The sequence below is a fragment of the Pyrus communis genome, chromosome 8, assembly GCF_041283825.1.
Source record: "Pyrus communis isolate YQ-2024b chromosome 8, ASM4128382v1, whole genome shotgun sequence".
Lineage (NCBI taxonomy): Eukaryota > Viridiplantae > Streptophyta > Magnoliopsida > Rosales > Rosaceae > Pyrus > Pyrus communis.
In genome coordinates this window covers 110539-122615 of record NC_142572.1, presented here as the reverse complement: position 1 = coordinate 122615, position 12077 = coordinate 110539, and the positions used below count along the sequence as shown (strand labels likewise).

Below are 12077 nucleotides of genomic sequence, written 5' to 3'. Positions count from 1 at the left end.
GAAGGTAGATATTCATGTAGCCCCTTGACAATTTCAAAAGTCTTTGACCAAAGCAACGTACAAGAAATACATCAGGGTGATCATATCTATATGTAGAATTTGACAAATGTACCATGCTCTAAAGTATGTGATCAAAATATAGTAGACAGAAGAACTGAATAGCATTGTAACCATAACTAAGGTTCAAATATATGTGCATGAATTTAAACATATTTTAATTAATTTGGATAGTCAAAAGCCATTGCTAGATGTTACTATTCGGTTTGTGAATATTCTTATAAGGCTAAATTAGAATGGTTTCTAATTAAGTAAAAATTAGATTAAGCATGCATGCAAGGATTTACTTCAACATGCAATGCCAGTCTTGTAGAAAGACCCAAAGAGCGAAGAAGATCTCATTAGATCAGATTATGAAAAACGCTATTATATGAGGAGGGTAAACAACCGCTCAAACATTATGGAAGACCAAAGAAGGTTCAGACGCCTCATATCCCCCACCATGGCCCAAAGCACGAACAATAAAAAAAATCTACCAAGATTGTTAGCATCTCCTCCTCCTTCCATGGTAGAGCTTCCATACCAAGCCCAAGATCTACCGAAATGAACTAAGCCGACATAGAACTCCACACCATAAATCAATACCGGAATTAATTAGAAGAGGCTAGATGATGGAATCATCATAGATCCGACAAAAAGCGCCAAAGAGAGACCCTAAAACAACTATGGAACGAAAAGCAAAACCTAGCAAATGCAAGGAAAATGTAGAACTAGCCAAAAAGACTAGGGGAAAACCTCTCCACAGAATTTCAACTAAAATTCAGTCTCCAAATAAATTGACTGTATCCTAATTATCTGTTATGACTTAAATATGTTTTGATGTTGCAGTTCTAATGGCACAAAATTGGGTGTTTCTGTTGTCGTGACTTTTTAGCAACGTACAAAGAACTGGAGAGGCCAACAACTAACTAGGTCACATGAAGAACTAGAGAAGCATTGTATTTATATTTGCGCTGTGCATTGCTCACAGTAAGAGTAGTGTGCAATACCAGTACCAATCTAGCTAGCGTGGCTCTACCATCATATGCATGGATCTGTCTAAACTAGTCTCTCTAACAACAAGAGAAGAACTTGTATGGAGAGTGCTGGGCATTGCACACAGTTACAGTGGCTTTTCTGTGTCAATTATGCAATGATATGTGGAGAAAATTAACAAATTATTGTATTATTAATATAAGAAGCCATCATGAGTCCATGATGGTGTAGCCGGATATCATAAGTCTTTTTCCTCTAACAAATCCACGAAAGCCTAGCTCAGCATGATGCACATTCGCCCGCAAAGTTGCACTCACCTGCTAATTCACAGTTACACTGTAATATTCAGCTCTAGTAGTACTAGCTATAGTAGTCCAGTACACCACTGCGCCTAGACCAGATCCCAATGAGAATGCTGGCTACTGATGCCTATACCGGCCCTACCCCCTTCTCACATGCTTCGGATGTAGTGTACGTGTACGTGAGAGACGGCCTGAATCCAGCTTCCTCTATATATCACATGAAGAATAATACATCAATGAACACCCTAAAAATTAATTATAATATGACGAATATAGGAGGCTTGGAGTTGCACTAGAATGCAGGCCTCATCCATGCAACTCCGACCCATCAAATAATGTTTGATTTACATCTTCTCCTTACAATTTATATTCACACACACGCCCACGCACATGTATTATCACAGCACCGAGAATAAGTGAACCTTCTTATGTACAGTCACGGCTGCTGGATTTTTATAGCAACTCAAGTATCATGGCAGTGGCGGAGGCCATACGTGCTGGGTTAGTGGCCTGTGTGGAGTGGGGTTTCGATATGGTGGAGGAAAAGACATACGCAAGGGCGGTGATAGATATGTTAACGTCAGCGGGACTACGGAGATGTGGGTGGAAAGCATTGTCCATGACATTCGTTTTCTAGCTAGCTTCCCTTTTGAGGTCCGTTGCACTTAGGTTCTATCCTCAGAAGTGTACAAAGTCGCCCCTAAGGTGGTTGCTTATGTTTTTAAAGAGAGTGGTGTGTTTCACTGGGATAATTGGAAGCCAATTTGGCTCTTTAATATCCTAGTTGTTGATGTTAATGTTTTGATTCGTATTTTATCATTAATAAATCAGTTTATCGTTTGGAAAAAAAATATCTCGGTAATATAAAAGTATTATAGTGTAATATAAACATTATCAACCCTGATATTAATCAATGTAATTTAAGATTGTCATCACGCCTCCATTTTCTGCTCGGCACTCAATAGCCAGAATACAAAGTATAGGTGTATCTCACATGTTTATATATATATAGTATGTATCATAATGCTTATAAACATACATATATATACCTATAATTTTCTTGTTTTTTTTTAATTATCGTCATTGGAAATAAACATTTACACTTTGAATTGTACACAATGTAACTTTTGATAAAACAAAGAAGTGATGTTGAGGAACTTAGAAAATAACACATGGATCGGGATCCCTAATCATCACTTGATCTCCAATTAACTTGTTCTTTATTTGTAGGAACTCTGAACTACTTGAAATCATAAAGAGAATAAAAGACGACGTTCACAAAAGGAAAAAGAAGATTCACCCATACGATTTACTTTGAAACCCTAATTAGTAATTAATTAAGCACCTTCACCAATGCATGCAGTAGTATGGTACTCATATATTAATTAATCCAAACACAGTTCTAAGGCTAGCGATATCACATATTATAGAGTAATGCTAGGGAGACCGACTATTTAGATCAAATTTATAAACTATATAACGTGGTTAGTGATGATTAATTGGATTATTACTCAATTGTTGATTAACGTGCTTATTTTTTTATTGGTGAAACAATACTGGTTTGCAAATTTAGTCTAAAAAGTTGGTCTACTTAGCATTACTCTTATATATATAGTGACATAAACAAAGGGCAGTTGTGAATTTAATACTTTAACCAAAAACCCTGAAGAGAAACAATGAAACATATTATATATATAAGTCATAACATTAAAAGAAAAAAATCAAGTATATATAAGCTTAATGAGCTAGAACATTAAGCAATTAGATTACTAGACCTAGAACTTATTAAGGGGCAAGCTAGCTAGCTAGCTAGATAAATCATTCATTAGAGTAGCTAGCTAATAGCATAACTAATTAAGAAGTTTATCGATGGAACTATTATGGATCTATATGTAAGAATATCCATGGTAATCAGTACTATAAATATGTACTGATATAATTGGATTACTTGAACAGATTGTTGTAGTCCGGCCGGGTTGGCTCTGATATTGGATTCCAGTCCCATAGGCGGTCAGAGAAAGCAGTCGGAAGTGTGTTGGAGGGGAGCTGCTGCTGCTGTGGCTGTATAGTTGATAGTGCTGCCGCTGCTGAAGGGAAATTTGTTGAGAACAGGTTGCTGGGTTGGGGATGATGATGATGATGATCATAGTATTGCACTAGATGATGATGTACATATTGTTGATGTTGGTGATGATTGGAAGCAGCCTGCTGCTGTACGTTTAGAGGTTGGTAATTCAAAAGTCTATGAAGATCATCAATCGCATTCATATTGGAAGACAAAACAGAAGAAGAACCACTCGTGAAGAGTGCTGCACATGAGTTGCCAGTACTCGAGATCACCGAAGAGCAATTAGCAGCAGATTGCTTTGAGTTTGCTGAGTGGTGCGAGAAAGCAGCCATCCCTTCTTCCTGATCCACAGGATGAGTTGGAGCACCCGGTTGTCCAAGTGCGGCAGCGGTACTACTCTCAATGTTGTGGTGCTGGTGGTGGCCCTGAGGGTACGCTTTATGCTTGGAAAGCCGCAAAACTGTTGTCACATCAGAATTTCTGCTGCTACCTTCAGTTTCGATGTTCATCTTTTGATCCATCTGATGTTCATGATCATGATGAATCTGCTGCGATTGGCCTTCATTAAAAGCTTGGAGTTTTTCAATCACACTATCAACTGTGTTGATATTATTGGTGTGCTGCTTTTTATTGTCTGACCTGGTCGTCGATTGAGCCACTAGTACTGATGATCTAGATGTGGATGCCCTGGATGCTGGGAGACAACGAGGGAGTGATGGGTGGTCTTCAACTCCGGCTCTCTTGTATACTCGGCATAGTGATATTTCTCCCTGATATTTTAATTTATGCAAATTAGACGTCGATCCACCCAAAGCAGAATCGAAGGATCAATCCATATATTGAATAATTAGGAAGCGATATTGATTTATTTGGAGAAAATACATGATGTATATCAAACTAGATCGTGCATGCTAAAATAATTAATTTATATAACAAATAAGGGAAGTGATGATCAATTTTGAGCTGTGTTCTTAGAAATTTTCTTATCTTGTTTCTTTGCTTGTAAGCTGTACCTCTTATGCCCAATTATCTGTGGTGTATATAAAAAAGAATTGGAATAAACTCAAGATCTATAATTTGGAGACTGAAAACTAGCTAATTATATTAATTAAGCTAGGCATATATATATATTGAGTAAACTGATCAAAGTTTAGGCTTAGTGAAGACAATATCTCTATGTAGGTAGGTATCTCTCATATATGTTGAAGATTGTGAGTTGAGGTATAACAAGGAGCAATCCTACTCGCTCACCATCAGTACTCGAGAAGTCCCAAAGGGTCTGTAGGTAAATCGAGAAAGAAGTCCCAAAGAGTAATCATTTCCAGATGAGTTTGGAAATTTAGTTTTAATCTATATGTATATATGTACCTTTTGATATCGTTCAGTTTCATGATGCGGCAAGCGATATTCGTTCATGATCCAACTAGTTCGAATGCCTTTGGGAGCTTTCCCGGAGTAAAAGACTAGGGTTTTCTTGAGGCCGATTGAGCGGAAGTTTTCGCTTCGAATCATGCGGTCGGCTCCAGTTGCCTTCCAATACCCAGAAGTAGTTACCCGGTTTGGCCTATCGCCGTTGCGGTACTTGCGGTCTCTTGGCACATAAAAGAACCATTCCTTCTCCCCAATTGCTGCCATAGCTGTACACAATCATTCATACAATTTAAATTACTGCAATAGCTGCACACAATCATTCATACAAGTTAAGATAAAATAAAATTATCTTAAAGAAGGTCAAGGTGTTGAATTTCACATATATGTACTGCTTTGTATATGGCGAATCCAAATGACTATTTGGATCGATCTGTGTGTGGTTTATACCTGGAAGTTCCCAAGGGTCATAGCGATAAAGATCGAGAAAAGTAATGAGTTCAACATTGAAGCGCTTGCCCTCAACCTTACGGCGAAGGTAGAACTCTACAAGTTCCTCCTCAGTAGGGTGGAAGCGAAAGCCCGGCATCACCATGTCGTGCTCATGTTCATCAACATACTCATCATGCTCATGCTCATGATCATGGTCGGCCTTGTTGGAGTCGTCGTGGCTCATTGTTGATGATGATGAGGTTGTTGTTGTTTCTGCAACTGCCATAAACTGATTAGAAACTAACTAACTAATTAAAGCTAGCCAGTTCGTAACTAATTAAAGCAAGCTAGTTCGTCAAGCACTCAGTACTAGTAATTCCTCCTATACCTAGATTGGGCATCCCGCTGCCCTCTTTATACCAAAAACTTTTGTACGAGTTATTAACTGGTATATGCAACTGCGCGCAAGTGGTAGGCGAGATAAGAGAGGTTAATATGTCATTCCATACCCTTAATTAAAAGTTTCTCTCTCTTTCTTTCTCTGTCTCTCTCTCTCTCCAGTTTAACAGGGTGAGGAAAGTAACAAGGAGGGAAATAAACTAGAGAGAGAAGCAGAAGAAGAAGAAGAAGGAAAAAGAGCGGAGTTAATTGAAATATCTACAAAGCTTTGAGGCCCTACATGGAAGATGTATGCGCTAAGGTGTTTAAGATGAGAAAGTGACATTTCAAAAACAAGACAGGGTGGCCACAGTCCCCTTAGCGGTGCCCCTGGACTTTTCCTTCATCGTCATTAGAAAATTGATTTTATATTTATAATTCCTTTCTTTTCTTATTATAATCTTCAACAAGCAGAGAGATTTGAGAGATTTTTTAATACTTACAATACAATACACCATATATTATTATATAAATAAAGAATTTTTTTTTTTAAGTATTTCTTTATATATGATGTACCGTCCCGTGTTTGTTATATTCTGAACAATCTCTCTAAAGCTAGGCCTATTTTTCACTCTGCACTTGAACATGCTCAAAGCGTAATGATGCGATGCTAGGGCGGTTTTACGAACAGGATCCTCTCCAGATTTTTTTTGGTGAGGATTATGGGGATCCGTGAATCGTATTCATTTATCGTACGATTAGTTTTTATCAAATACTATTTGTATTTAATTTTAAATAAAAATATTTAAAATGATTTTTGATGCACGATGCACGATGAACGAACACGACTCACAAATCCTCGAAATCCTCACAAAGAGGATCCGGATTCACGGTTTTATTCTCTATACATAGTGTCACGGTTGATGTGTATAAGAAAGTTACTGACTGACATAACTAACATGGTTATTTATATATATTTAAGATTACTGATTATTGAAAGGTCTGCAACAAAAATTCAATGCAGCACAAGATTTTAATGTGAATTTTTTTTATCCTACTCAGGAATAATAATCTAATTTACTTAATAAGGTCCAGAATGCAATATCTTCATGAATCATGCCAATGTTTTCCTGTCAAGGCCACGTAAAAAGTTGTAACCAGGATGTGATAATCTTTTTATGCCCATCATGACCCGCCACTAACATTATATATAAATACATTATTTTATTGTATTTTTGATGCGTTGTCACACAAAAAATCAAATGAGGATTCTTTTCGGATCCTCTTTGTGGGGATCCTAATAATCTTTTTTGTGAGGATCTTGAGGATCCTCCAATTACATCTGTTTATCGTATATCGTATATCGTGAGGTCAGAAATCATTATAAATCTTTTTATTTAAAATTAAATATAAATAATACCTAATGAAAATTGGCCGCAATGTACGATGAACGGAATCCTCACAAAGAGGATCCTCATTCCAAAAAATTAATTCTCACATCGAGAATTGGTCAAGTCATTATACTGGAACTAATATCAATTTTTTTGAGAGTCTAGTCAATATTTAGTCATAGAGTTAATGCCAATCTTTTTGAAGATGTGGTCATCTAGTAGCCTTAATTTGGACCTAGCACAACTTTTTCAAAAGTACAACTTAAGGAGATAAATTCAAACCCAGTAATTCAAGCTAGAACGTATCAAAGAAATAATCTGATCTGATACCATATAAATTTAGGCCCATCATTGTCTATCAATAACATCGTCAATGTTGTCTCAACTTAACCACATATTGCTAGGTGTTGGATTTTATCACAAAAGATATTAAGTATAAAATTTTCATTTTAAATTGCATATTATGTTTGTAACGTCCCACATCGCTCAGGGGAGTGATCCTTAAATGTATATTCTCATCCCTACCTAGCACGAGGCCTTTTGGGAACTCACTGGCTTCGGGTTCCATTGGAACTTCGAAGTTAAGCGAGAAGGGGGCTAAAGCAATCCCATGATGGGTGACCCACTGGGAAGTTGCTCGTGAGCTCCCAAAAACAAAACCGTGAGGGAATGGTAAGCTCAAAGCAGACAATATCGTGCTACGGTGGTGGAGCGGGCCCGGGAAGTGATCCGCCCCAGGCCGGGATGTGACAATTTGGTATCAGAGCCTAACCTGGTCGCGTGTGTGCCGACGAAGACGTCGAGCCCCTAAGGGGGGTGGATTGTAATATCCCACATCGCCCAAGGGAGTGATCCTTAAATGTATATTCTCATCCCTACCTAGCACGAGGCCTTTTGGGAGCTCACTGGCTTCGGGTTCCATCGGAACTTCGAAGTTAAGCGAGAAGGGGGTTAGAGCAATCCCATGATGGGTGACCCACTGGGAAGTTGCTCGTAAGTTCCCAAAAACAAAACCGCCAAGGGAGTGATCCTTAAATGTATATTCCCATCCCTACCTAGCACAAGGCCTTTTGGGAGCTTACTGGTTTCGGATTCCATCGGAACTTCGAAGTTAAGCGAGAAGGGGGCTAGAGCAATCCCATGATGGGTGACCCATTGGGAAATTGCTCGTGAGTTCCCAAAAACAAAACCGTGAGGGAATGGTAAGCCCAAAAAGGACAATATCGTGCTACGGTGGTGGAGCGGGCCCGGGAAGTAATCCGTCCTGGATCGGGATGTGACAATTTGGTATCAGAGCCTAACCCTGGTCGCGTGTGTGGCGACGAGGACGTCGGGCCCCTAAGGGGGGTGGATTGTAACATTCCACATCGCCCAGGAGAGTGATCCTTAAATGTATATTCCCATCCCTACCTAGCACGAGGCCTTTTGGGAGCTCACTGGCTTCGGGTTCCATCGGAACTTAGAAGTTAAGCGAGAAGGGGGCTATAGCAATCCCATGATAGGTGACCCATTGGGAAGTTGCTCGTGAGTTCCCAAAAACAAAACCGTGAGGGAATGGTAAGCCCAAAGCGGACAATATCGTGCTACGGTGGTGGAGCGGGCCTTGGAAGTGATCTGCCCCGAGCCGGGATGTGACAATGTTGTTATATTTTCGACTCTATTCTTTAACAGAAATTAAGTAACAAATATTATAGTTTTGTAAAAAACTTGGTGTTCCTTTTTTAGACCATCTCCAACTCTTGGGTTAAAACCTAATATTTTTAACCTAGAAATTTAGGTTTTAACCCAAAAATAGTTTTTTCTATAGAATTATAGGTTTTAACCCATAAATAGTTTTTCTGCTCTAACTGTTATGGGTTAAATTTTTAGCTTGAAATTATTAAAGAATGAATTTAAGATAATTTTTTTCTTAAAGTAACTTTTTTGTTAAAAAAAAATTATGTAGAATATCCTAATTTAATTTTATGAACATTTGAACTTAAAAATATTTAGATTTGGATAATTATTGAAAAATCACTAAACCGACACCATGAAACTCGTGGAACACTATTAAAAAATATGAAACACATGAAAGAATTTTTTTTTAATTACTTTAGTCGTTGAGTTTAAATTTGGACCATTAGATTCTCTCTTCATATACTGTTGGATTCAATGAATTTATAAATATAAAACAAAAAAAATACACATATATGATGGCTCAGCCCACTAACCAATAGGGGAATCATAGTCTAAATTTACCCAAGAAATGGGTTTTGGGTCAAAAGTCATATTTGCCCCAAGGGTTGAAGTAAGTTAGGGTGTGTTTAGAACCTAAAATTTGAGTTTTACTCCAAAGGTTGGAGTAGGTTCTACAAATGTTAATTGCTTGTATGAAAATTTCATGACGCTATTCGGCTAGCCATAATTTCGATTAATCAATAATTGTTAAAAAAAATCAAAAAATTTGTTAGGCGGTGCCTAGACGGGCACTTGACGAGCTAATCGGGCATGTCTTTGTCTCATCTATTTTATTATATAAAAAGTGAGTTAATGAATCAATTTTTCTTTGGGTTTCTTTTTCTCTTCTTCCCAGCCTCTCTCTCTCCTCACTCTTTTTTCTCTCATTCACAACCTATCTCTCTTAGTAATCAGCTTTTTTTTAATTTTCTAATTAATATACAAATTCTTTATATATCCTACTATTTTTTTTTTGTTTCCCAATACAACTATAATTTTTTGTTTGAAATATAAGTAGACATTTATTTATGGATGATTTTGTATAAAATCTGTGGATGCAAATTTTCACCTTCTTCCTCTCGGACGAAAATGCACTTGCAAAAAAAATTAACACCTTAGGTCAAGGCTAAGAGTCTCACGCACCCATGATTAATGGGGGGGTGCTTTGGGCGAAGAACCTCCAATGCCAAAGTTAGAATTTGAGGGAAAAGTGTTTAGATAAATTTAGAGAATTTTGCAAGAGAGTTGGAATTAGGTTTTTGGGAGAAATGTGAGCTATTTATAGGGGTGTGGCCGCTATTTGGAGAAAAGGGGTACAACCACTTATGGTGGTTTTTGGGTGTAATTGCAAGATATTATGTCAAAATAATATCTTGCAATCAATTAGAAAATTAATTAATTAAGAAATTAATCAATTAATTTAGGTAATTAATGCTATTTTGAATGAATAATTTGTGGGGAGGATTTGATGAGGATGAATGAAATAGGTTTTGAATAAATACCTATTTTGATCACATTTGACCTTGATTGAGTTGTGATTGTTTGTTGCTTGTGCGTAGGAGTTCCGGTGTTCCTCAAAGGTAATTTTGTCTTTTTAACTCAATAATTCAAGCGTCGCCTTCATATTTTTCTCGATTATTTTTTGCTCCACAAAATCAATTAAAAGTCACAATATTACAATATCTCAACAATATTTATATTAATTATAAATAGGTCAATCATGTATTGTGATACCTAAATGCCTTTAAAATAAACAAAAATTACAAAATCTACCACTACAAATGGCACCCACCTCAACTGACACTTGTTTCTCATAGTTTTTATATTTTGGAATAAGTCAATACGGATCAGACACTGCAATGATTCTGTTTTGTACATTTAGATTCAAACACTGTGTTGCATTGTCCATTTTCTGATTTCATTTTCCATCACTCACACACCTCCATGTCCTTTTTTACATTTGGATTCAGATACTACAATGCAATGTCTGTTTCCTGGTTCAGTCTTTTACTGTTGGATTCAAACGTTGCGTTGCAGTGTTCATTTCCTAGTGTGTTTTTTTTTTCTTTCTTTCCATCACTTACACATCTCCTACACTTCATATCTCGCGCAACTCTTGATTTTTACATTTGGATTCAGACATTGTAATGCAGTGTCAATTCCTAGCTCTATTTTTTACATTTTGATTTAGACACTGTAATGCAGTGTCATTTCCTTTTTCTTTTTCTTTTTTTGTCTGAAAAATGGAATTTATTAGATTCTAATTGAAATGTTTACATCTTCGCTATGATATTGAAAATAAAATGTGGGCCAATACAATACCATAAATGGACACTTCCATCCTTAGAGACATAAGAGGCAACAGCACGAGCAGCGTGGTTGCACTCCCGATGGGCATACGTCAACGTTGCATTTTGGAATGTTTGAGCGAGTTTCCAGATGTCATGAATGATATCCTCCAAAGATGCTTCTGTTCCAGTTTCCTTATTGATCATCTGCATGATTGTCTTTGCATCAGTTTCAATCTCAATAGAATGGATGTCTTTCTTTGCACACTCCTGCAGCGCTGCCCTCAACGCGGTAGCTTCAACAATTTCAACGGAACGGTGCAGATTTTCCCATCCTCCTGCAGAGTGCAGCAGGCCGGCAAAGTTCCTTATAACCCATCCCACACCACCTTTGTGTGATTGTGGATTCCAAGCTGCATCACAATTCACCTTAAGTGTCCCAAACTGTGGTATTTTCCATGTCACCTTTCTTCCTGCAAATTCCAGTTTATTGGTTCCTTCAATTGCATTTATGGTTGTTCTGCTTCCCCGTTGTGCTTCCTTACACTTAGACATTTGGATTCAGTTTTTCACATTTGGGTTGAGTAGGCTCTTCCATGTAAACAAAAGGGGGGGGGGGGGAGAGAGTGGTAGAATATTCATGTTCTAACTAATTATAATAGTTTAAAGCCTACATTACATTCATAGAGAGAGACAAAAAGATATAAGAGTCAAGTACTAAACATTTGCAAGTGACTCTTTACCACAATGGTAAAAAGGTGTTGAGCCATGCATGACGGCGTGGGTTCAACCTTATTAGTAGCTAATATAACATTTAATTTTGTGAAGGGAATTTCTCCTTAAAACACTTTCGTAGGCAATTTATGGAATTTTGTGATTGTGATTATAACAGCTTATATTTTAAATCATTATTTAAATATTATTTTTGTAAAAAAATTGATAAATATGAGATATTTTAGTTATCGAATTGTATAAAGTAGATGGTCAAAATCAGTAAAAACTTTCAGAACCATTTACTTATATGCTACAGTTTATTAAATAAATGTATAACCTTAGTTAAATTAATTTTTCGTAAAGATAATATTTACATAATCTTTTATTA

At 37.1% G+C, this 12077-nt stretch overlaps 2 protein-coding genes across 3 annotated transcripts; both read right to left on the bottom strand.

Annotated features, from left to right (window-relative positions):
• Positions 1-2998: 2998 nt before the first annotated feature.
• LOC137718633 (uncharacterized) lies at positions 2999-5842 on the bottom strand. Of its 2 annotated transcripts, none has more exons than XM_068458181.2 (4): positions 5591-5842; positions 5221-5481; positions 4771-5039; positions 2999-4172 (listed from the first exon to the last, which is right to left on the bottom strand). In XM_068458181.2, exons 1-4 carry the CDS (start codon positions 5601-5603, stop codon positions 3279-3281), a joined length of 1437 nt encoding a protein of 478 aa, XP_068314282.2. In that variant the 5' UTR covers positions 5604-5842; the 3' UTR covers positions 2999-3278. The 2 variants fall into 2 exon arrangements, with proteins under 2 accessions (XP_068314282.2, XP_088554276.1); XM_088698150.1 differs by having other exon boundaries at positions 5221-5475; positions 5591-5753.
• Positions 5843-10960: 5118 nt separating this feature from the next.
• On the bottom strand, positions 10961-11530 carry LOC137717226 (uncharacterized). The gene has a single exon (XM_068456519.2). It carries the CDS (start codon positions 11528-11530, stop codon positions 10961-10963), a length of 570 nt encoding a protein of 189 aa, XP_068312620.2.
• Between the last annotated feature and the right edge of the window lie 547 nt (positions 11531-12077).